We start from the raw sequence: 25,764 nt of genomic DNA on the forward strand, positions 1-25,764 counted from the left end.
TGATTTTGAAATTAGTCAGTGTCAGCATTAAGATTTGTATGTTATTTGCCCAGGCCCAACAAATGGATGATTACTCTAGCATCAAACTTGTGCACTGAAGAGCTGAAGAAAAAACACCGAAGAAATTTATAGCCACGATTTACATCTCTCAAAGGATGAGTTCCATAGTTGAAATTATGTACTAGAGTGATACCTGTGTGCTAGTGATGAATCATAGTGAAATATCTGAACTTGATTCCAATTTTTAAAAATTTCTTTAATAATTTAAAAATAACATTAAAATTACTGCTTTTAGACATATCCATTGAGTTTGGTGTAGCAAAAGACTCTTTACCCTTTCTTTTCTTCACAGCTAATACAAAAATTCAGGCATTAGTTTATTCAAATTATTTTCAGTACTAATGACCCTACCTCAAAAAAACCACAAAAAAATTAAAAAATAAAGAAAGAAAAGAAAATTCATACTGATCTCCAGCAGTTGCCAGATCCATTTACGGACATCAGGTTTTGATTTTGGTCTTTTTTTTTTTTCTAAAGAGAGTGTTCTACACTGGTGGGCAACATGGATGGCCTACATGCCATCCTTGTAAGTTGCTTGCTACTAGAATTCATGAATTATGGTAAAGTATTCCTTTGTAACTCCCTCTGTGAAGGGTCCTGTCATTAAATAGATTTGTATACCAATCTCGGTTCCTCTTGGTTTTGTGTTCTTAGACAAGTTAATCAACCTCTCCTGATTTATCTGATACTACCATAATTTAGTAGTTGACTTGGGTCAGGAGCTAGTTTGTGAGCATTTGAACCTGCTTACAAGCTATGTAGCTTCCTCTTTCAAATCTTCAAATAGGGAGCAGTACTTGTGCTTGTCTGTAAAGCACTTAGAGCAAACCTGACACATAGTAAGCACTGAATAAGTGTTTGCAAGTATTGTCTTTTATAAATCCATCATAAAAATTACAGAATAGGGCTGGAGAGATGGCTTAGTGGTTAAGCACTTGCCTATGAAGCCCAAGGACCCCAGTTTGAGGCTTGATTCCCCAGAATCCACATAAGCCAGATGCACAAGGGTGCACACGCTTCTGAAGTTCATTTGCAGTGGCCTGAGGCCCTGGAGCACCCATTCTGCCTCTCTCTCTGCCTCTTTCTCTCTCTGTCTGCCACTCTCAAATAAATAAATAAAGAATATAAACAAAAAAATTATAAGATAGGGCTGTTAAGAAGCCTGTATGAATAAAATATCCACTATATTTTGCAAAGAGTCCTAGTAATTTTTTAGCAAATTATGTATATAACAGGGTTGATGATAATTAGGATGAAGTAGATGTGTTTGTGGAATAAGCACAGATCTATGACTTATAGCACAAAAGACCAAATTATGGAAATCCTTTGATTTGCTAATTGGTAGAGACAGAGTGGATTCCAGCATTCTGTTGGATAACTCATACCAGCATTTCAATCCCAGATGATGCAGTCATATGGTTGGTCAAGAATCCTATCCAGTAAGACTTCAGAGTTATGAGCTTGGTAAACTTGTTTGGTAGTAGTACTCTTTGGACTTGGCCACACTCCACAAATGGTCAGAGAAGTAAAGGCAGCTTTTTCCTCAGCTGTGTTAGATTAAGGATATAATGTGGAGCCTTCTTCAATATTCATAGTAGCTTAAAGGTCTAAAAGTTGGATAGGGAATCATCATGTAGGCTGTCTCTAAAATCTATTTCTGCTCTGTAGTAATGCAATCTTTTTTTTAAACATGATGATGTGTTAATGCCTAGAGAAAAGACAGTTTTTCCCTAGCCACTGGCTAATTTTGATAAAAAGTAAAAGCAGCAGTATGCTATATATGTCTTGACTCAGTGGAGATACCCTCCATTGTCCATTAATTACCATTCAGTTTCGTCCTTTTTACGTTTCTGTGGATGGATGTATATGATCTCTGTGTGAATGTGTGTGGACATCTGTCCTCTCCTTTCATCTTGCTTGAGTCAGGGTCCCCTTGTTTTTCTAAATATATTTTTATTATTTTTTATGAGAGGGAGAATTGGTATGCCAGGACCTCACTACAGTTGAACTCCAGATGTATGCATCACTTTGTGTACATTTGCAGCCTTGTGCACTTGAATCATCTTGTGCATCTGGCTTATGTGGGACCTGGAGAGTTGAACATGTGTGCTTGGGCTTCGCAGACAAGTGCCTTAACTGCTAAGCCATCTCTCCAGCCCCCCTTGTTTTTTTTTTTTTTTTCCACTGTGTGTTCACACTCCTAGCTGGCCTGTGAGTTTCCAGATTCCGTCTGCTCTGCATTCCATTGCTGTAGGTGTGTTAGAATCATAGACACACACTACTTTCCATCTGACTTTGTGTGGGCTCTGGGAAATTTTACTTGGCTGGCAGGCTTAGCTGAACTACCTTCCCACCCCTTCTTTTCCTTCTTGATGGCATAATTGATACCTTTGCAGTCATTTTAGGCCATAAGATGATATTTGAGGATGGACACCAGACACCCACAATAGTAGATGAGAAAGTTAGATGAGAAGTTTGGGTCTTGAGTGCAGTGTAGCATTTCACCTATTTCCAGAAATCTTTTATCAGAAGGAAAAACAAACCTCAAAATTATCCTACTGCTATGTTGACATATTCTGTAATTGTGTCCTTATATAAGTGGAAATGTAAATAATAAAACACAGAAGATTATATATGTATATGAAGGAAGAAAAGCTAGAGAGTAGTTAGAGAGTAGCATAAATGAACAAGGGAATGAAAAGTCTACTTTGGTTATGTTGGTAAAATTGGGAAATTGTATTAAAGGAAATATAAAACTCTTAAAGGAAAAATAATGAAATTGTATTTATACAACTAATTATTAACTTAAATTTTGTTGAATATTGGTTCATTGAGAAAGATTGTGATATTGATAGAATGCATGTGTCATTCTTGCCGTTAGCATATTGATCAATTTTTCAAATATTATGCTCATTAGTTTGTTATGTCATTATTAAATGAAGTATCTTTCACTTTTTTTCTTGTGGTTCTGGAGATTGAACTCAGGTCTCTGCACATAATAGGGAAGTACTTTGCCACCGAGCTACATTCCTAGCTAAAGGGTTTTAACTTTGTAGATTTAGGGGATGATAACTTCCTTCATATTAATAATGCTTCAAGTGTCTGTACTCAAAATTTTGTGTTGGTAAATTTGAAAAACAATGATAGAAAATATTAAATTTGGCCTTTCACATGGAAGAGGTAGGAGGTAGACCCTGAACAGCAATTGGTTAATAGTCCTTCCTTTTTTTTTTTTTTTAATTTTTTATTTATTTGAGGGTGACAGACACAGAGAGAAAGACAGATAGAGGGAGAGAGAGAGAATGGGCGCGCCAAGGCTTCCAGGCACTGCAAACGAACTCCAGATGCGTGCGCCCCTTTGTGCATCTGGCTAATGTGGGACCTTGGAAACCGAGCCTCGAACCGGGGTCCTTAGGCTTCACAGGCAAGTGCTTAACCGCTAAGCCATCTCTCCAGCCCTTGTTTTGTTTTTTTTTTGAGACAGTGTCTCACTCTATCTCAGGCTGACCTGGAATTCAGTGTGTGGTCTCAGGGTGGCTTTGAACGCATGGTGCTCCTCCTACCTCTGCCTCTCAAGTGCTGGGATTAAAGGTGTGTGCCACCACGCCCAGCTGTATTTCTTCATTTTAAAATGTAAAAATGTGGGCTGGAGAGATGGCTCAGAGGTTAAAGGCCAGCCCCGATTTGATTCGCCAGTACCCACGTAAAGCCATGTGTACAAGGTGATGCATGTGTCTGGACCTTGTTTGCAGTGGCAGAAGGCCCTGGTTCACCCATGCACATGCACGCTGTCTTTCTCTCTCTCTCTCTCTATATGTGTCTCTCAAATAAATAAAATATTTTAAAAATAAAATAAAATATAAAGATGTGTAATTGTTGGGATTCTCTGGAGAACCAGAACCAACAGGACTTAGATACATACACAGTAGACAGGCAGTCAGGTGTAAGTAGGTAGGTAGATGGATAAATGCAGAGACAGATAGATATATAGAAAGATATATGAGTAAATGAAAGAAGATTTATGGCTGGGTATGGTGGTGCACATCTGCAATCCTAGCACTCAGGGCAGAGGTAGGAGGATCACAAGTTGACACCAGCCTGAGGTTCATAGTGAGTTCCAGGCCTGAGATACACATAGTTACTCTCAAAAATATGAAAAACAATGAAACGTAACAAAACAAAATAAATGGTTATATAAAATTGTCATAATGGGTTGGAGAGATGACTTAGCAGTTAAGGAACATGTCTGCTAAGCCTAAGGACCCAGGTTCAGTTCCCCAGTACCCATGTAAGCCAGATGCACATGATGGCACATGTGTCTGGAGTTTGTTTGCAGTGGCTAGAGTTCTGTCATACCCATTCTCTCTGTTTACCTGACTCTTTTTTTCTCTCCCACCTTCTCTTCTTCCCTCCCTCCCTGTCTCTCTCAAATAAAGAAAGTTAAAAGAAGATTTTCTAGCTTCTAATCTTGAAAATGAGCAGGCTATTATTTTTATTGTTATTATTATTTTATAATTTTTTATTGACAAGTCCCATGATTGTAAACAATATCCCATGTTAATGCCTCCTCCCTCCTTCCCCTTTGAAACTCCACTCTCTATCATATTCTTTCCCCTCTCAATCATTGTCTCTTTTAGTTTGATGTCATAATCTTTTCCTCCTATTATGATGGTCTTGTGTAGGTAGTGTCAGGCACTGTGAGGTCATGGATATCCAGGCCATTTTGTGTCTGGAGGAGCATGTTGTAAGGAGTCCTACCCTTCCTTTGGCTCTTACATTCTTTCCGCCCCCTCTTCTTCAATGGACCCTGAGCCTTGGAAGGTGTGGTAGAGATATTGTAGTGCTGAGCACTCTTGTCACTTCTTCCCAGCACCATGATGCCTTCTGAGTCATCCCAAGGTCATTGAGCAGGTTATTCTTAACAAAATTAGCAGCCATTGATTCTAAATCTGCTACTTCTTGGCATTATGAGCTTAGGAATACTATTTTATTTCAATGTACCTTAATTTCCCAAACTGAAAAATGGGAATTAGTAGTACTCACTTTGTTAAGATATTGAGAGGATTAAATAATATAATTGGAAGAAATAAGAAGTGATTTTCACTCAGGAAACTAACCAGTCTCATCAATATACTAAACAGCCGTATACTAACATGATAGGAACTATCTTAGTAATTTCACAGCAAAATGTTTAGGTTCTAGAAGGGTAATAGTCTTACTTCTGTTTTCATCCATTTTTATATTGCTATGGTCAGAATTTAGTTCTAATACTATGTGACCTTTGAATTGCATATCTCAAAATATAATACTATTTAAGAACAGCATCATGTATCTTTTTTATTTTTATTTTTTGAAGCAAGTACAACAGACCAGCCTTTCTTTTATGTGTGAGAGAGAATTGCCATGCCAGGGCTTCCAGCCACTTCATTCGAACTCTAGACGTGTGTGCCACCTTGTACACCATTGTGACCTTGCACGCTTGTGTCACATTGTGCATCTGGCTTACATGGGACCTGGAGAGTCAAACATGGGTCCTTAGGTTAGTAGGCAGGTGCCTTGACTGCTGAGCCATCTCTTCAGCCCACATCACATATCTTTGTATGATACCTTACGTCTTCTTAATTTTTTGTTTTGTTGAGATAGGTTATCATGTATCCTAGGCTGGCCTGGAACTTGATAAGTAGCCTTTGATAACTGAGGACTCCTGATCTTCCTGCCTCCACTTCCCAATGGTGGGATTACAGGCATGCGCCATCTCACCCGGCTTTGCGTACTTGTTCTTAACATTTTAAGATTATCCATATTGTCTTTAAAAAATGTTTTAAAAAATATTTTATTTATTTGAGAGAGAGAGGAAAATGGGTGCAGCAGGGCCTCTAGCCCCTGCAAACAAACTCCAGATGCATGCACCACCTTATGTAAATGACTTGATGTGGGTCCTAGGGAAGCAAATCTGGGTCCTTTGGCTTTGCTGGCAAGTACCTCAACCACTGTGCCATCTCTCCAGCCCCCATATTATCTTATCAACAGTCCTACTATAATTTATTTATATTTTCTTTGTTTTGTGACACACAAATTCATATTCATCATCCATCCTATCTTCCATCTACATGCACCCATCCACCCATCCACCCTCCCCAGCTAGTAGGAATAGTTGTTTGTGACTCAAATATCAGCCAGTGATACTGTTTTGTTAAGTTTTTCATAATACAGCAGTAAAGATTAGTCTTTTATTTTGTTTTTCAAGGTAGGGTCTCACTCTGGTCCAGGCTGACCTCGAATTAACTCTGTTGTCTCAGGGTGGCCTTGAACTCATGGCGATCCTCCTACCTCTGCCTCCCGAGTGCTGGGATTAAAGGTGTGCGCCACCACGCCCGGCAAGATTAGTCTTTAATAGATTCACATGCCTCTTACATGAAGACTTCAATGTTCATTGCAATTTTGCTTTTATTTTATTTTTTTTTCAGGGTTGTGCTTTGTACCCCGAGCTGTGTTAGCTGTTTTCAAGCTTAAAAACCCTCTTGCCTTAGCCTCTCAGGGCTGCAATTACAGGTATCTTCCACCATACTTGACTGGGTATTGCACATTTGATTTTCTGCTATTCATAGAAAATTTTGAACGTTTGTATCTGCACTTTTGAATCCTTTTCTTCATAAATAGTGCTTTAGAAGGGTTGTACTTGTGTCACCAAGAGTTGGCTGTTATGCAGCTCTTTGCATTTGGATTTATGCCGATTTCTTTCTGAGAGTCTGCTTTAAACATTATTTTATATAAGTGAGTAAGCTTATGAAAATGACTGTGAATCTTAGTTCCATTTTCTTAAAGGCTTGACATTAAAATTTTGTCTAGGATTTAACTATTAGTATTAAATATATGTGTACGTGGGTAATAGTGCACATTATCTCATTCAGTATATTGCTATACTTAATGTGCTAAACTCTACCTTCCTGCTCTACTGATACATATGTTTTAGTACAGGAAATACATAGGCCAACAATATGATAAAGAATAAAATGCATGTGAATAAAGTTACTAAACATAAAGCTACCCCAAAGATGGGGAATGCTGTGTTGACAACAGTAAGGCAGTAATCACATTCTTACAGGGTGCTGTAGTCATCCATTCTTGCTTTCAGGGTCTCAATGTCCACCTTACTGGGGAAGATGTATTTTTAGTGTCTGTTGCATAAAATAATGGGTTTAATTATATTTGTATGTGTATATTGTGCTTTGATTATACTTAACCATTCTTACTCTTTCTTATGCCACTACCTCCCTCATTTTTTTCTTTTCTTTTTTCATCTCCATAGTAGTCCTGCTTTCTCTCATACCTGTTTCACACCTCTGCTAGTCCTCATTTGAGAGAAATATGCTATACTTGTCCTTGTGAGACTGGCCTATTTCACTTTACTTGATGGTGTCCAGTTCAATACATTTTTGTGTGAATGATGAAATTTTTTTCTCTTTTTATGGCTGAATAAAATGTGATTGTGTGTGTGTGTGTGTGCGTGTGTAGGGAAGTATTTTCTTTATCCATTTGTCCATTGATGGGCATCTATTTGGGTCTTAATGTATCATGTAGTGGTTTCACTTGTAGTTTGAGTAGCCTTCATACTAATTTCCCTCGCGGCTGAACAATTTATATTCTCACCAGCAATGTGCAAACCTTCCTTCTTCTCTCATCCCTACCATCATTTCTTGTTTTTTTTTTTTATGTTCTAGATCATAGCAATTCTGACTGGAGTGAGATATAATCAGAATGTGGTTTTAATTTACATTTCCTCACTAGCTAAAGATTTTGAACATTTTTATGTAGTTATTATTTTAATTGTAACTCATTTGGCCTTTTTGGTATGTAATATTTTGAGGTTTTTAAAAATATACTGGATCTTAGTTTCTGTTTAAATGAGTACCTGGAAAATATTTTCTGCCATCCTGTAGGGAATCTTCATTCTGGTAATTGTTTAGTTCTGGCTGTGCAGAAGCTTCTAAATTTGATGTAATTCTATTTGTCAATTTCTGCTATTATTTTCAGAGCTGTTGGGGTACTGTTGTCCTGTTCCATAAGTCATCACCTATGCCTGGGTTTTTATGCGTTTGCTTCTAGTAGTTTCTAAATTTCAGGTCTTACAGTGAGCTGTATGATCCACTTAAAAATATTTTTTTTTTTTGGTGTAAAATGAGGGACAGTGCTCTAGTTTCATTCTTCTACATGTAGATATCCAGGTTTACCAGTGCTTATTATTAAAGAGGGTATCTAATTTATTTTAAAGTTCCAATGTGTCTTTTGACACCTTTGTCAAAAATCATATCACTATAGATACTTGGACTTATTTTTGTATCTTCTGTTGATGTGTATGCTTGCTTTTGTGCCAGTAGTATGTTATTTTTGTTACGATTATTCTCTCTCTCTCTCTCTCTCTCTCTCTCTCTCTCTCTCTCTGTGTGTGTGTGTGTGTGTGTGTGTGTGTGTGTGTGTGTGTGTGTTGCTGGGAATTGAACTCAGGGTCTCCTGTATGCCAGGCAAGCACTTCACTGAGCTACATTCCTAGATCTCTTTAGTGTAATTCGATCTCAGATATTATGGTATCTTTAACATTACTATTTTTACTTAGGATTGCTTTGGCTATTGGGGGTCTTTTGTGCTTCTAAATTAAATTTGTAGTTGCTGTATCTAATTCTGTGAAGAATCCCATTGGAATTTTTTGGGGATTACAGTTATCTATAGATTACTTTTCATCAGTATAATCATTTTCACAGTATTCTGCAGATTGATGAATGTTGGAGATCTTCACATCTTTTAGTGTCTTTTATATCTTTCTTCAATACTTTGTGTTTTCATTGTATAACTATTTGATGTATTTTATTTCTTTGAGGGTATTGTAAGTAGTATTATTTTCATAACTTCTTCTTTTAAAATATTTTATTAATTTACTTGAGAGAATGTGAGAGGGAGTGAGGGAGGGAGGGAGGAAGAGAGAGAATGGGTGTGGGTGTGCTAGGGTCTCTAGGCACTGCAAAGGAACTCCAGACTCATGGTTCATATTGTGAATCAGGCTTTGCTTGGGTACTTGGCAATTGAACTCAGGTCCTCAGGCTTTGCAGGCAGGTGCCTTAACCACTTAGCAATCTCTCCAGCTCCTACCTTCTTTTTTAATGGGTTGGTTATTGGCGTATAGAAAGGCTATGGAATTTTTTGTTGTTGTTGTTGATATTGCATATGGCTATTTTGCTGTGTTTATCATGTCTAAGAGTTTCCTGTTAAGAGTCTTTTAAATATAGGATCCTATCATCTGCAAATAGGGTTTGCTTTCCCTTTCCATTTATTTCCCTTTTTTAAAAAAATCTTTTCTCTGGACTGTTTTTCTGGCTAAAATTTCAGAAGTATATTGAGTAAGAATAGTGTGAATGGCCATCATGTCTGGCTAGTAATCTTTTTTTTTTTTTTGAGGTAGGGGTTTACTCTGGCCCAAGCTGACCTGGAATTAACTACGTAGTTCTCAGGGTGGCCTCGAACTCACAGTGATCCTCCTACCTCTGTCTCCTGAATGCTGGGATTAAAGGCTTGTGCCACCACGCCTGGCTCACTGGTGATCTTTTAATGAAAATAAATTTAGTAGCAATTAGTTCTACAGAGTCAACTTAAATTCAAATCATAATGCAAAATTTACATTTTTCCACACATTTCACAGACAATAAACATGACCCAAATGACTAGTAATATAATTAACAAATCATAGAAGATCTGGGCTGACTTTCCTTATACTCTAATCTTTTCTCAGATCAAATAGAATGATAGTATCATTCAAACAATAAGATTCTTTGAATTAAAATGAACTGGAAAATCATTGCAGATTACTTATGTGATTGCATGTGATGGACTGAAATTTTCAAAAGAACAATGAAATCACTCAGAAAATTTAATGAATGACTGTTACAAGGTAACAAAAGTTTTATATTTTAAGGATGAAGTTTATTCACAAACAACACTAGAGCCAGGCATGGTTGCTCAACCCTGTACTCAGCACTGGGAAGCCCTACGCAGTTGGAGCTGCATGATTTAAAATCTTATCTGGCTACAGAGTGAGTTTCAAGTCAGCCTGTGCTAGGGTGAGACCCTGCCTTAAAAAAATTGCTTCAGCTTGGTAAAGGGAATAATAAATAAAACTTTAGCAAAAAAAATTATTACTTACACAGTTAGCAATATTTTTGAATTTATTCTTGGTAGAGATATAGTGTATGTAGATACAAGTTTAAAATTTCAGGCATGCTCAGGGTATGAATACAGAATACTCATTAATTTACTAAGCCAGCTGATGTCTTAGAAATTAATCTTCAGAGGTATAAAGTACAAAGAGATTACATTTGTGAAATTTCTAACAGGAATATCTTACTCACCTTAACAGTTACACATGATGACACACCAGGTTGTGTTTACTGATGCAATTAACTTACAATATTCAGATCGGCTTAGAAATCTGGCCTTGCCATCTGTGCCTTCAGTCCTGAATAAATTAATACTGCCAAAGTGGTACTGCTAATAAATTGAAGTAAATATGTGCATTTAGTGTTTTCTCTGGTTGTGCTCTATGTGTATGCACATGCCCTCTTGATTACATAGACACTTCATTGGCACCATGATGTAGCTGAAAGAGCAAACTTTTCAAATTAGTCATGGGCTATGACACATATGGACAGGTTACCTAACTATGAAAAAAGGTTGATACTCATGTAAACTCATAACTGAAGACCACATATAATATACATAAAAGTAATTTAGAAAAGCACTTAGTTAACACTACTTAATATTCCCTTGCTTCTTAAAGAACATACATACTACCACTTATAAAAAATGCCCAACTTTTACTTAACCAAAGAGTTTTTATGAGTGGTTGTTTGCTTTGCCAGTAGAGAAAGGAGGCTTTTGGGGGTTGGAGAGGTGTACAAATGGAGTGGCTTCTGCCTCTCTTGACTAAAAGTTTCTTGGTAGGTCCTCTCTTATGGTGACTCTTCACCACTGCAATAATGAGCAGGCCAGGAGGGGCAAGGGAGGGCCCTTTCTCCAGTGTTTGCGTGCTGAGTACATCCCAGGTTTCCCTTAAACTGAGTATGTGCAGTGTCTGACTGAGACTGTGGAGCTCATTGATGCTTCCTTTCCCTTCTCTTCTCTTAGAGCTCATTGCGGTTGGTGTGAGTCTGGGGACGGGTGTGATCTACTTCTTCCCTGCCATTTAGCCTAGTACCTGAGGTTAAGGTCCATTGTTGCTTTATAGATCTATAACTCATTATTTCCTTATTTTACCTGGCCTCTATCTTTTAATTTTTGTTTTGTTTTTGAGGTAGGGTCTTGCTCTAGCTCAGGCTGACCTGGAATTTACTATGTAGTCTCAGTCTGGCCTTGAACCCGTGGTGATCCTTCTACCTCTCGAGTGCTGCGATTAAAGTGCGCCACCACGCTGGGCTCTGGTCTGTGTGTACTACTGTGTGCACCCGGTACCTTTCTGTAACATCTGTTCTTGATGTGGTCATGCTCCTGAAGTTTTGTTCATTCATTCATGGAGATGTTAGTAATCTGGGTCCACTCACCCATTCCTTAAAAATCAGCTCCAAACATTTGCAGAAACGTAAGCTTTCACCTCTAGTAAGGGAGTTCTGGGAAGGTGTGTTTTTAATTTTGAGACTTTAAACCAAACCTTAAGAAAACATATGTGACTTTGGCATTGGAATATCTTGCATAATAGAAAAAAAAACCCCACAATATTTATTATAAAGAAAAATAGTAAGTTTTATTCCAAAAAGTGTAAAAAGTTTTGTTGTCTGCAAAATCTTTAGAGAAAATATCTTTCTGTTACTTTAACAAATACTTGGAAAACCAAACTTTTAAAGAGAAAAGGGTTGTGTTGGCTCACAATTTCAGGTAATCCAGTCTGTAATTGATCAGACCATTGTTTTTGTATCTGAAGGGAGATGGCACATCATGAGTTGAGGACAACATGGAAAGAAAGACTGCTTTCATCACGTTTTGCTTCTTAATGGTTCCACCACGTCCTAATAGTTTCATAGGCTGCAGACCAATCCTTGAACACAGACATGGGCCTTTGGGGGACACTTAACCAAATCATACAACAAGCCACAGGCTAGGAGAAAAAATGCTTCATAGTTGCCTACCTTGGATTAGACTTGTATACAGGATATACAAGGCTCTAATATCAACAATATAAAATTAATTACAAAATAGGGAAAGGGTCTTAGTAGAAACTTTGTCACAGAAGATATACGGATGCCAAGCACATAAGCAAATGCTCTGTGTCATTTGTTATTTCTACTACAAAACCATTAGAATTACCCTTGTAAAATTTGATACTATCAAATTCTGAGGAATATTATGGAATAGTATTACCTGTCATTCATTGTTGGTAACAATTCATAATGGGACAGCCACTTTGGAATATAGTTCAGCATTTTCTTAAGTACATTCATAAGAAGTTGTTTTTTTTGGAATATTTTTTCACTAGATAATAAGGTACAGTTTTGTATTTCTTTTTGCATCAGTACTTTCAAAAGATGTTTTATAATTTACTATAATATATACTTTTTCTGATGAAAAGGCTCTTGTAACTTTTTGTTATCTGATAATATTGCCTGTTCTGTATATGGATGACTGTTCCTCTCCCTAAATTAGGGCATTTGTATTTAAAAATACATTAGAAATTCTGAATATGCCCATGATTAATTTTCTTAATTTTTTTCTTTCATTTGTTTTTTCAGAGTAGGGTCTCACTGTGGCCCAGGTTGATCTGGAATTCACTGTGTAGTCTCAGGGTGCCCTCAGACTCATTGTGATCCTCCTACATCTGCCTCCCGAGTGCTAGGCTTAAAGGCATGTGCCACCACGATCTGTAGCTTTTAACTTTTTTTGTGTGTGGGTAGTACTTCAGTGGAGGTCAGAAGGCAACTTGGAAGTGTCTGCTCCACCTTAAGAGCAGCTAGACTGCAAACGAAAGACAACAGATTCTCCCGGCTCTGCCTCTAATTCTCTTAGGTGTATTAGGATCACAGATGTATACACCACTTTATATCCACCTTTATGTGGATGCTGGGAAATTGAACCCAGGCCAGTGGGCTTTGTAAGTAGGTACCTTTAACCACTGATCCATCAGTTCCCCATAACTAAATTTAAAACTTACTAAAAAAGACAAAGCCTCACTTTAGCCCAGGCTGGCTTAAAGTTACTATGTAGCACATGATGGCTTCCAACTTGTAGCAATCCTCTTGCCTCAGGCTCCCAAGTGCTGAGATTATTGATATGAGCCAACACCCCAGCCCAAACTCATTTTCATTGTACATTTTTACTTAAAATTTGCCAATTTATGGTCTTGGTGGCACACACCTTTAATACCAGCACTCAGGAGTTTGATTTAGCAGGGTTGCAGTGAGTTTAAGGTCAGCCGGAGGCTACTGAGTTTCAGGTCAGCCTGTTCTAGAGTGAGATAGTACCCTGAAAAGAAAAGACAAGGAAAGCAAGCAAGCAAGCTAGCTAGCTCACAAAATTTATTGATTTTCTGAAAAATAAATTGTTTCTCAGTGTCAATACCAAGGTGGGAAAATGCATATAGGTTTTCAACTGGCCCTAGGCAGATAGTATAAATAGCTTTTTGACTAACTGATGATGAGGATACATGGCTTTGATTTGTCACTTTCCATCTAAGCTGTTTTTTGTTCACATACTGGTCAGTGAGGTGATGCAGCTATGGTGGAGCCATGTCATATTGATTCTGAAGAGAGGTTTTTGGACACAGTGACATCCTCCTGCAGTAGTCCCACTGGCTTTTATCTTGTAAAGTTTATAGTATGTATTTATGTTTGCTTTTCTCATGTAGTTCTAATTCAGTGCTTCATATTAGTTAAAGAAGCCCTGGATTCTTTTCACTCTGCTTTGCCAGCCCTTGTGTGAACATAATCGATAGCAGAGCATATCAGGTTTTTAGTCGTTTGGTTTTTTTGGATATTACATACACATCTTTTGTCTTTAACATTAAAGTGAAGCCACTTGCTTATGGCTCCTTGTGGTGGTTTGATTTAGGTGTCCTCCATAAACTTAGGTGTTCTGAATGCTTGGTTCCCAGCTGATGGAGATTTGGTACTTAAAGTCTCCTGGAGAGAGTGTATTATTGGGGGCGGGCTTACAGGTATTATAGCCAGTGTACCCATGCCAGTGTTTGGCACACTCTCCTGTTGCTATTGTGTACCTGATTTCGACGAGGAGGTGATGTCTACCCTCTGCTCATACCATCATTTTCCCTGCCATCGTGGAGCTTCCCCTTGAGCCTGTAAGCCAAAATAAACCTCTTTCCCCATAAGCTGCTCTTGGTTGGGTGATTTCTACCAGCAATGGGAACCTGACTGCAATACTCCCGAAAAAAAATTTTTTTTATGTAACCTGCCAAATGTGCCTGTTTTTTTACTTGTTAGACAGTCAACTTAATAGTTGCAAGTGGTATCAAATTTGTATCATTTTTATTATTGAGTAATGAGGGAGGAGGAAATGTAGAGGTTATCAATCAAAGGGTAAAAGTTTCAGTCATACCATGTAAGTTCTGGAGATCTATTTCATTGCATAGTTACTTAAAGACCTTCAAAAACTTTAAAAAAATACCAGGAAGTTCAATCTTATGTAAAGTTTGTGGAGATCAGCCTGTGTCCTGTGCCAAGTTACTCCATATTATGTAGAACAATAGTTTCTAAGGTGATACCATTCTCCAAGTGACTTCATTTTATAAAAAGTTACTGTTTCAGGCTGAAGAGATGGCTTAGCAGTTAAGCGCTTGCCTGTGAAGCCTAAGGATCCCTGTTCGAGGCTCGATTCTCCAGAACTCACATTAGCCAGATGAACAAGGGGGCACATGTGTCTGGAGTTCATTTGCAGTGGCTGAAGGCCCTGGCGTGCCCATTCTCTCTCTCTCTTTGTCTCTCTGCCTCTTTCTGTCTCTGTCTGTTGTTCTCAAATAAATAAATAAAAATACATATAAAGTTATTGCTTCATTTTGAATGCACATGCTGAGACAGAATGACTGTATATCTTGGTGGAAGTAAATAACCATTACCTACCAGCATGGACTGTGGGGCTGACCTGTAAATTACTTACAGAGGTGAAATATCACCATGGATGAATTTGTTGACATCAGTCAGGAACACATGAACATATGAACTTAATCAAAACCATATCATAAGGCAGGGGTGATGGACACTTGCAATTCCAACATTCAGAGGCTGAGGCAGGAGGATTTCCAAAAGTGTGAGGTCAGTCTGGGCCCCATGAGATCTTGTCTCAAATAAAATAAACTTTACAAAAAAAAAAAAAGTATGGAGCATACTCGATGTAACTTCCTTCCTTGGCACTAGGAAAGTCAGTACCCCATGACTGTGATATGAAAGGCATACTAACTTTTCACCTCATTAGTCATGAGCCCCAATCCAGTAAAATTGTCACAAGGAAGGTCACCTGCTTCTATCCCTAGGTTCCAGTCAAATTTCCATTACCCTTGACATCCAGCTCACTTCACACTATCTCTTGAAATGGATAGCCATCTGGACTTGTATTTAGCAGCTCTGTGGTTTATTAAACTTTCTTGGCTTCTCACAGAGACTTCTCTTCATTTCTCATTCAGCTGCCTGCCTCAGCCTTCAGAAGGCCTATTTGAACATGTGGCCCTTTTAACCTTTTCATTGCCACTTTGTAAAATACACATAACGCTCTCAGTTGTGTGAAGTGTAGCATGTAGCCTAAGAGTTTGTATTAGTAATTAAGATTGGGATAACAGAGCCTGTGGTTATCAGTGGCCACACTAACAAGGCAAATCAGGATTAGTGGGGCAATTTCAGCCAATGAAACTGATAGGCCTTGTGAATTTATTGTTATTCAGTAAATTATGACATGGTGGAAATACACAAGCTTGTCTGTATTTCTGACATGACATGCAGATGACAGTATTCTTATCACAAGTAATAAAATAATAACAATAGCCACAATAGGAAACTGTTTTAGAGATGATAAGCTTGTATATGTTTTGGTGATGGTTCACAGGCATATACCTATCTCCAAACTTAACTGTTAAATATACTAATATGTGCATAGCTTTTTGTATATAAAAGAAAAAGTTAAAAAATGTTCAACTTTAAAGAAGTGAAAAAGACAGTCCAGCCTGATTATATTTTTGATGAGTGAAGATGTTGGTAATGCTTATAATAATAACAACACAGTTACATCATGATCATAAAGGTATCCTCTACCTCTGAAAATGTCTATCAGTATAGCTCAAGCTTATATATGCTAGTTTGTAATTAACTTTAACAGTAGCTTAACTTCAGCTCTGTAGAATTATCATTTAAAACTTTAAAAACAGATCCTGGTCTGGTAGTACATACCTTTTAGTCTAGCACTCGAGAGGCAGAGTTAGGAGGCTTGCCATGAGACCAGTCTGTGAGTACAGAGTGAGCTTCAAGTCAGCCTGGACTAGTGAGACCTGGCCTTGAAAAAGCAAACAAAAAAGACTCAATATTTGTCTATTCCTGAGCTACAAGGTAATATTTTGGTTCTTGTATTCATTGGGTAGTGATCAATTCAGAGTAGTTAGCATATCCATCACCCTAAACTCGTAACATTTTTTGTGAGTATATTCAAATTCCTTTCTTCTATTTTGAGATATATAATGCAGTATTGTTAATTATATTTACCCAGCTGTGCCATAGTATACTAGAACTTATTTCTCCTGTCAACAGTAACACTGTCTTCAGTGGCTGGCTTCTGTTTTTTTCTGTCCTATTATATCCAGTCTCTGGTAACTATTATTCTACCCTTAGCTTCTATGATGGCTGCACTTTTAGGTCCCACTTGTGAAAAAAGTTTCTTGAGAAGTAGTTACAGTTTCAGAACTATCTTGGGCTTTCTTTAGTCCCTTTAGTAGCCATTTGTTGCTCATCTATACGTTTGACCCAACATCATTGTGACTGTCAAACGCAACCTTTGGAATGTATTAATAGACTACTAGCTTCCACCAACCCAAACTAGGAATGTCATCAGATGCTATCTGACACCTGTAACAGCGATTTCCCTGCTTTGCTGTAACCCATCTACTTGATGTTTCCACCAGTATATTTGAAAAGTGTCTTGATTTATGACTCTCTTGTTCTGTTATATAACGGCTTCGTGAAACTGTTACTGCATTGGGACATGCAATATGGGATAATCTAAACCTATGTTCCTAGGCCATAATCACTCATATTTGGCTCTAGAATACACTATTTCTTACTCCCTTTGAGGTGAGAGATGTGCTTTTTCTTGGTAACACACTTACGAGATGTGGTAGTTGTCTTTCTGTACCTGACTCATTTTAGTTTATGAATGTCCTGTAGTTCCATTCATATTGTCACAAACAAGATTTCAAGCTTTTGTCCAAGGGTGACAAAGATATAAAATAAACTGAGAAGAGTGGCACACAGTGTGTGCTTAACATGTTGGTTAGCATATTCTTTACAGGAAGCATTTTCTGATCTCTGCTTGCCTATCCCTGACTTCTAATATTTTATTACTTGAAATTTTATAAAATGCTTCACATTTCCTGTGTAGTATTTTCATTGTACTTGCTTTGAACATTGAACGCACCTCTCCCAAGCACTGTTTCACTATTTCAGCTTTAATTACTTAATTTCCCCTGATAGTCATTCCATTGCCAGACTTTCAAGATCTTATTAGTATATACTGTCTGGCCAAAGACTCAGAGGATTTCCTGTGAAGGTTTTTGGCACTTCTACTCTGGGTAGCTTTCTCATCTTTAGGTCAATGACCTGTAAATTCCACCCATCTTAAATTTCCTGAACTTTTTCATCAGAGGAAGATGGGTGTGCTTTGTTTGAATTATTCCTACTCTTAGCTAATGTTCAGTAAATGCCTCTAGGCACGAGGTTGGAGTGATCATAGTGCTTGCCTTTATTGTTTTTCTTCTCTCAGTTATACTCTTATATGACCTTTACTCCATATTTGAAAATGGTTTATCTAAAATATTTGCCTGGTGCTGGTTATTGAAGCCAAAGTTGTACATGCTAGACAAGCCTTTACCACTGAGCTATATCCTCATCTCTCTTAAATGAAGCCAGATAGATAGACAGACAGACAGACGATAGATAGATAGACAGATGGACAGATAGATGGTGGTGTTCTCTTTTAAGTTTAATACTGTATGTGTGAGGATGCTAACGCAGTACTTATTATTCTATCCTGGTTGGTAGTGCAACTCTATCTAGTAAGCAATACAAATGCTTTTATACTTACATCATTAATCAGTAGTTGTTACTTTTACCTGTTAAATCTTTTGCACCCTATATAATTTTTTAAAAAAATTTTATTTATTTATTTGAGAGTGACAGACACAGAGAGAAAGACAGATAGAGGGAGGGAGAGAGAATGGGCGTGCCAAGGCTTCCAGCCTCTGCAAACGAACTCCAGATGCATGCGCCCCCTTGTGCATCTGGCTAACGTGGGACCTGGGGAACCGAGCCTTGAACCAGGGTCCTTAGGCTTCACAGGCAAGCGCTTAACCGCTAAGCCATCTCTCCAGCCCTAATTTTTTGTTTTATACTATTTATTAAATATTAAGAGTTCTAATTATATGTGGGAGACATGTAAGAAAATATAGCAATTAAGGTTCACTCTTTTCCTGTGTCTTGTGTTCCTACTTTGTACAACTTGCTTAGAACACATGATTTTAAAGGCCAGGCCTTCAGCTTAGTATGGAAGGTAGATATGTTTTAATTATCTATTGCTGAATGACACATTACCCTATGATTAAGTTGTTTAAGACAGTAATTATTATATGTTGGTTAGAAATTTGGGAATGGTTAGTTGGATCCTCTGACTCTGCTTTATCTTCAAGCCTGTAGCCTGAAATAAAGATGTAGACCAGAGCTGCATGTCTTCTTAAATCTACAGTGGCTGTGTTATACTTCCAAGCTCACTCACATAATTGCTGGCAGGATTCAACAAACTCAAGAGGTCATTGTGGCCTTTGGACTGCGGGCTTTATTTTTTCTTGGATTATTGGCTGGGGATAGCTTCCTAGTTCCTTTCATAGGCCTCTCAGTAAGGTATATGGTAGCATGTAACATCAAAATACAAGTGAGACAGAACTTAGTCTTTTAAGTAAAATCCTTTGGCTTTTTTGCTGTATTCTGTTTAGGAAACAAATGACCAGGTTCAACCCACACTCTAGAGGATATGATCCAAGACATGCATACTGAATTCACAGGCCCATCATTGACAGCTATTTTTTAAAGCTACCTACAATAACATGTTTTATTATATAGCATCACTATAATTGGGTTTGTAAAATAAGAACATATATTACATAATAATTTGCTACTAAATGCTTCACCTAGATAATTTAAGCCTTTCCCAGTGTTCTCTGGCAGAAGTAGTATGTCTTTTTCTCATTTTATAGGTAAATAAACTGCCATTTAGTTTTCTTAGCCGTCACATACTAGCACTGATACTTAAGTCTGAGCATTCTTTATTATAGCACCCCTAATTTTAATCTCTATACCTATCAGCATTAAAATAAAATTAACTTTTATTGAGTACCTCTCATGTGCAGATATATATGAGCAAATATTTTGTTTATAATTATCTCCATTTAGGCCTCATAGCAGTTCGAAAGTTTCTGATTTTACTTGAGTACTCTTTCAAGATTCAAAAAAGTGCTTTAATAATAAAAACAAAAATCACTTATGATTTATTCTTCCAGAGTTACTAAGCGAAAATAACCTACTTTTCTAAATACTAAGAAACAAAAATCATTTAAATACCCTAGTCACTTTAAAAGTGGTATTATTAATTAAAAATACTTTTGCAAAGGCATATTTCAATTCATTTAATGTTCTGCCAAAGGGTACTTCTAAACATTTGAAAACAACCCACTTTGAAATAAAAATTAGTAAACACACCCAACTGAATTTTAGCCAGGAATTAGCTCTTGATTATGTATATATAATTAGTGTTGAAATAGGTTTAATTTGAGTACTTTCACTAATACTGTACAAATGTTAAGTGGTTTTATAAAAAAATTGTTTATGAGCAGAGAGAGAGACTGACTGAATGAATACCAGGGCCTCTTGACACTCTAAATGAACTCCAGATGAATGCTCCACTTTGAGCATCTGGCTTTACATGGGTACTGGGGAGTCAAACCTAGGCTTTCAGGTTCTACAAGCAAGCCCCTTTAACCACTGAGCCAGTTTTAGCTTGTAAGTGGGTTTTATATGCTTATGCTGTCACAAGAATGACAGCACACTCTTGTCTTTGAAAAGTATACCTTCGAGGAGGAAAACAACAAAGTGAAGAAAGTATTTTTCCATGGTTAAAGTATGACTGTTGGTCTAATAAAAGTATAATGTAAGACATAGCTTTCACAAGAATACATCCTGGTTATTTTATATTTTTATTTTTGAACTACAGTAGTGCTGTCTTGCTTCTGCTTTCCGCTTTGCTGTTCCTGTGTGGCAAACATGCGGATGGAGCTGCTACTGTTGTCCTCTTTGGCAGCTCCACCTTGTCAGTGGTTCAGTTCTCACCAGTGTCTACCGACGCCGAATGTAGTTCTGTGAGCTTGGATGCATCAGGGAAGAAAGTGAACAAAATTTTGGAGTTTATATTTTAGCAGTCATTGTTCAAACAAAGAACAGACATGATAAGCAAATAATCAGGCATTCACTATGGTATAGAAAGGAAAACCTTCTTTACCCGCTCTTTTAAACTATGCTAAGAACAACTGTATAGAAAATGAATCATCTTTCAGCTTGGCTTCCTTTTGTTGATCTCATTTAAAAGTGCTGATAAGAATACTAAAATCCTGGGAAATATTCTCTCCAAAACCAAAGTTAAGATGATGTTGTATGATCACAGGAATGGGGAGATGGACAAAATTTATGTTTTTATAACTCTGAACTATTCAAATTATATCTCATTGGCTTTGAATGCTTGTGATAATTTAAAATTAAAAATGTCCCAGCTCATCTTGTTATTACTTATTTAAATTATTTATAAAAAACTTTTTGTTTAGTTGTTCATTATAGTTGTCTAGGTTAATTTTGTTTAAAAGGAACCATGAGGGTTGGAGAGATGGCTTAGCGGCTAAGGCACTTGCCTGTAAAGCCTAAGGACCCAGGTTCAATTCCCCGTACCCATGTCAGCCAGTTGCACAAAGTGGCACATGCATCTGGAGTTCATTTTCATTGTCTAGAGATCCTAGCATGCCCATTCTCTGTATATCTGCTTCTTCCTCTCACTCCCTCTCTCTTTTTTTTTTAAATACATTTTATTTATTTATTTATTTGGAAGAGAGAGAAAGAGGCAGAGAAAGGGAGAGGGTGAGAATGGGCGTGCCAGGGCCTCCAGCCACTGTAAATGAACTCTAGATGCACGCGCCCCCTTGTGCAGCTAGCTTATGTGGGTCCTGGGAAAATGAACCCGGAATCCTTTGGCTTTGCAGGCAGATACCTTAACCACCAAACCATCTCTCCAGCCCACTCCCTCTCTTTCTTAAATAACCCTATCTGTGTGCCAATAAAGCTTAAAAAAAAAGAAACATGAATCTGTAGCATATATCTTAGCTTAGGATTACCTAAGTGATATAACAGGCTCAGTATATGATATGAAAGAATTTTTCAGTGTTAAATAAATTGTCATAATAAAATGTTATTAACATAAATGTTAATACTTCCAGTTGAATGAGTTACTTAAGCTGTCAGACTTGATTGATTTTTTTTACTTGGACATTTATAATCAATTAAAATTTGAGGCTCAGAAATAAAATAAACAGTGGCCTGTACTCTGATTTTTTAACTCTGTTTCTGTAATGTTTTAATTAAATTTTTATGACTGTTTGATTTGTTGTCATACACCCCTTATATTCAATCTTATATACTGAATTTCTTTTAAAAAATTTTTTTTTTCCTTGGGCTGGAGAGATGGCTTAGTGACTAAGACACTTGCCTGCAAAACCTAAGGACCCATATTTGACTCTTCAGATCCCATGTAACAGAGATGCACAAGGTGGCAGAAGCGCACAAGGTTGCACATGCACACAAGGTGGCACATGCATCTGGATTGCAGTGGCTGGAGGCCCTGGCACGCCAAGTCATATTTCCCCACCTTGAATTAAAAAAGGCCAGTCTGTTGGGCTTGCCTCAAAAATTTTATTTTTCTCTTACAAGCAACTCTGTGCCAGGATACATGATTTCTCTTCCATAGCTCTAGAATTGTTACGTAGTTTTAAGTCATATTCTTGTTCATACATTTTTTGGAGGAGAAAATTTTGTTTTCTGGGGAATTCTAAGCATAGGGATATAACAAGTAAAACATAACTAAAGCTAGAAAATTATGAGCATTAGAGCTTAAAATACATAGTAACTAAAGATTTAACTGATATTAGACTTCTATTCTAATTGTTGGTATATTTGTTAGTGTATTTCAATTGTATAAAATAACAGATTTCATTTTGACATTTTCATACAGATATGTGTATATATATGGCATAGTTGTACTACATATATACACACATATATAACGTAGTTGTACTATGTTCAACCTCTGTAATTATTTGTATTTTCAACAAATTTGAGGAAAGATTGGTAAAGCGTGATCCATTTGAAACTTTGCTTATGTATTGGAGTGGTTGCCAACTGATTAATCGCTGTGGTAGCTTTTGCTTCTCTAAGATGCAAATCAGTTTTAAAATGTATCCTAAAAATGATGATTTGTCTATCATCTGTAGAGTTATGTAGTGAAAGGGCAGCAGAGCAGTGAAACGGAGGGAAGTTGACTTAGTGAGAATTTGTAGAAATGAATCTATTCATACTGAGAACATATTTTTGTTTTGGATAATGAATATGTTATGTATATAGATAAATACAATATTGTTTTTAGATTAATTATTAAAGATGTATTTTTAAATCACATATAAATGCTGTTTGGCAATACTGCAAGAAGGAAAAGTGATGACAAAGCATAGAACTAATGAATCTTCTATCTGCTAGAACACTAATGCATGTGGTTAGCTTACTGTGAAAATTTAAAGCCTTCAGTTATTTTAAAATATATTTTATTTATTTATTTGAGAGAAAGGCAGAGAGAGAGACAAAGAGAGAGAGAGACACTGAGGTTGAGAATGGGTGCACCAGGGCCTCTAGCCACTGCAAATGAACTCCAGAAACATGCACCACCTTGTGCATCTGGCTTATGTGGGTCCTGGGGAATTGAAACTGGGTCTTTAGGCTTTGCAGGCAAGCACCTTAAATGCTAAGCCATCTTTCCAGCCCAAGCTTCTGGTTTTACTGGCCTCTTGGCCAGATGACATCATTTAGTTTTACTCTGTGTTTCTCAATACATGCTATTCCATATATTGTAAATAACTCAAAATATATTTCTCACTCTTTGTACAGGATGTAGTAGCCACGAAGCACAGCACAGAAGCGCTTCCTTCTTGAATCACCAGGAGGATCCCTGTAAGAGTCACCACAGGACTACCAGAGAGAATAATTTGTCTCAAGCATCATGTGTTGAAACAACAGAATTCTATCATCTGTGCACCAACTAGAAACAGAGCTACAATGTGTTCAATTCTTTGAGCTGCAGGAAGTCAGGGGAGTGAGTTGAAAATCTGAAAATGCGGCCATGGACTGGTTCCTGGCGTTGGATTATGCTCATTCTTTTTGCCTGGGGGACCTTGCTGTTCTATATAGGCGGTCACTTGGTTCGAGATAATGACCACCCTGATCACTCTAGCCGAGAACTGTCCAAGATTCTGGCAAAGCTTGAACGGTTAAAACAGCAGAATGAAGACTTGAGGCGAATGGCTGAATCTCTCCGGTAGGTTTGGAACTACTGAAGGAAGAAGAATGAAATGTTGTGCCTTGTTTTTAAATATAGGGCTTCATTCACCTGTTGAAAAATACTTAAAAATTTCTAAAACTTACTGCTTGCAAATTTTTTTTAAAGTAGGATATTTAAAAAATATTTTATTTATTTATTTGAGAGAAAGAGAGGGAAAGAGAAAGGGGGGGAAGGGAGAAAATGGGTGAGCCAGGGCCTCTAACCACTGCAAAAGAACTCCAGACACATGCATCACCTTTATACATCTGGCTTATATGGGTAACTGGGAAATTGAACCTGGTTCCTTATGCTTTGCAGGCAAATGCCTTAACCACTAAGCCATGTCTCCAGCCCTAAGTAGGGTATTTTTTATATCAAAGATATATGTCTATATAGTTGAGGTAGAGAATGTTTACTTAGTGTCAAATTCTTATTTTGTATATGAATCAATATATAGAAACTGGGCATTTACTTCATATGCTTGTGTTTTAGTTACAAGTATCTTTAGCCTTGTGACAATTTTGATATATTACATTAAAACTGAATTTAAGTTAGCATACTTTTTCATGGAAGAAGTAGTTGTAGTGCTTCCTATGAATTTCCACTTTTATCCAGTTACTGAGTTTATAAGTTGGCTAATAATTCGTAATCTTTTTACTTTTCATCTGAGAATGATTATGTACCTAGCGCTTCCTGTCTCTTACAAAAGATGTTAAGGCTAGAAATGAAAATTTGAGATTTTTCAGAGGTAGTGATTGATACTAAGGGCAACTGGTATAGAGAAAAAAAGCTGAAAGTATATATATTTTTTGAAAATCAAGTGAACTAGTGAGTGGTAGAAAGAAAATCCAGTTGTACAGAGACTCATGAGCATAGTTGGAGAGAGCTATGTTTTAGGAAGCTGAGGAGCATTATGTGACAGTAAAAGATAATTGGTGGTGTACATACATTTGCACTATAGAGCTAATGACCCAAGTCCTGCGATTTTTCATCTCCCTGTCCTCTGTAGTTCATTCTCCCTAGAACTCAGACTGTTCCCACAGTCTACGTTCATAATATTTTTCTTCATCATAGCGTATTAGTTTTAGTCTCTTATGTCCTGTGGAAGACAATGGTGGGGGCTAAGAGGTTTGCAAAAATGGTTGCTCTTCATCCCTGTCACTAGCAGTTGTCTTCCTTGTGGTCGCAGCAGGATGTCAGGTAACTTCTTGAATTGCTGTATCATTGTATTGAAGGATAATCAGAGGAGCATGGAAGAGATGAATGTTCAATAGAGTCATATTCAATTCTTGGAGAGAAGAAGAGATTGATAAATTAGAAGTAGCTAATAATAGGTACATTTATTGGAATTAGTCTGCCAGGTACTGTGCCAGGACTTTGCATGGATTGTTTCACTGAAATCCATGATACCTTTATGAAATAGATGGTCATACCATTTTCATAACCATTTTACACATGAAGAATCATAAGGATGTTAAGTGATCTAATTTGTTCAAGATCACACTTCTAATAAGGGGTAGAGCCTTCTTTGAATGCCAGCAGTATAACTTTCGAGTCTGAACTCTAATATGCCACTACATCCTTGAGCTGAAGACATAGAGAAATAAATGACTCCAAAATGTCAATTAAGAGAACCAGGAGATCACTAAGAGTAATTGGTTCTTAAGTTAATTTTACCATTTGTTTTGTGGTAAAATCTTGTTTTAAATCTTAGAAACTTTGCTTCTCAGAGGCGATTTTGTCTTTTAGCCATTTAGACTCACAAATAATCACTCTTTTCCTTTC

General features: G+C 37.2%; 1 protein-coding gene across 5 annotated transcripts in view; it reads left to right on the forward strand.

Annotated features, from left to right (window-relative positions):
* The window catches only part of Fut8 (fucosyltransferase 8), a 261,713-nt gene that overhangs the window by 94,829 nt on the left and 141,120 nt on the right, over positions 1-25,764 (forward strand). For 4 of the 5 annotated variants that reach the window (XM_004649268.2, XM_045155050.1, XM_045155054.1 and 1 more), the window contains one exon: positions 23,550-23,976. In XM_004649268.2, the coding sequence (XP_004649325.1) occupies positions 23,774-23,976 (203 nt within the window). In that variant the 5' untranslated portion in view covers positions 23,550-23,773. Of the gene's footprint in view, positions 1-6,592; positions 6,613-23,549; positions 23,977-25,764 lie in introns of those variants that run through there. The other variant, XM_045155051.1, reaches the window with a different exon arrangement.

The sequence above is a fragment of the Jaculus jaculus genome, chromosome 7 (assembly GCF_020740685.1).
Source record: "Jaculus jaculus isolate mJacJac1 chromosome 7, mJacJac1.mat.Y.cur, whole genome shotgun sequence".
Taxonomy (NCBI): Eukaryota; Metazoa; Chordata; class Mammalia; order Rodentia; family Dipodidae; genus Jaculus; species Jaculus jaculus.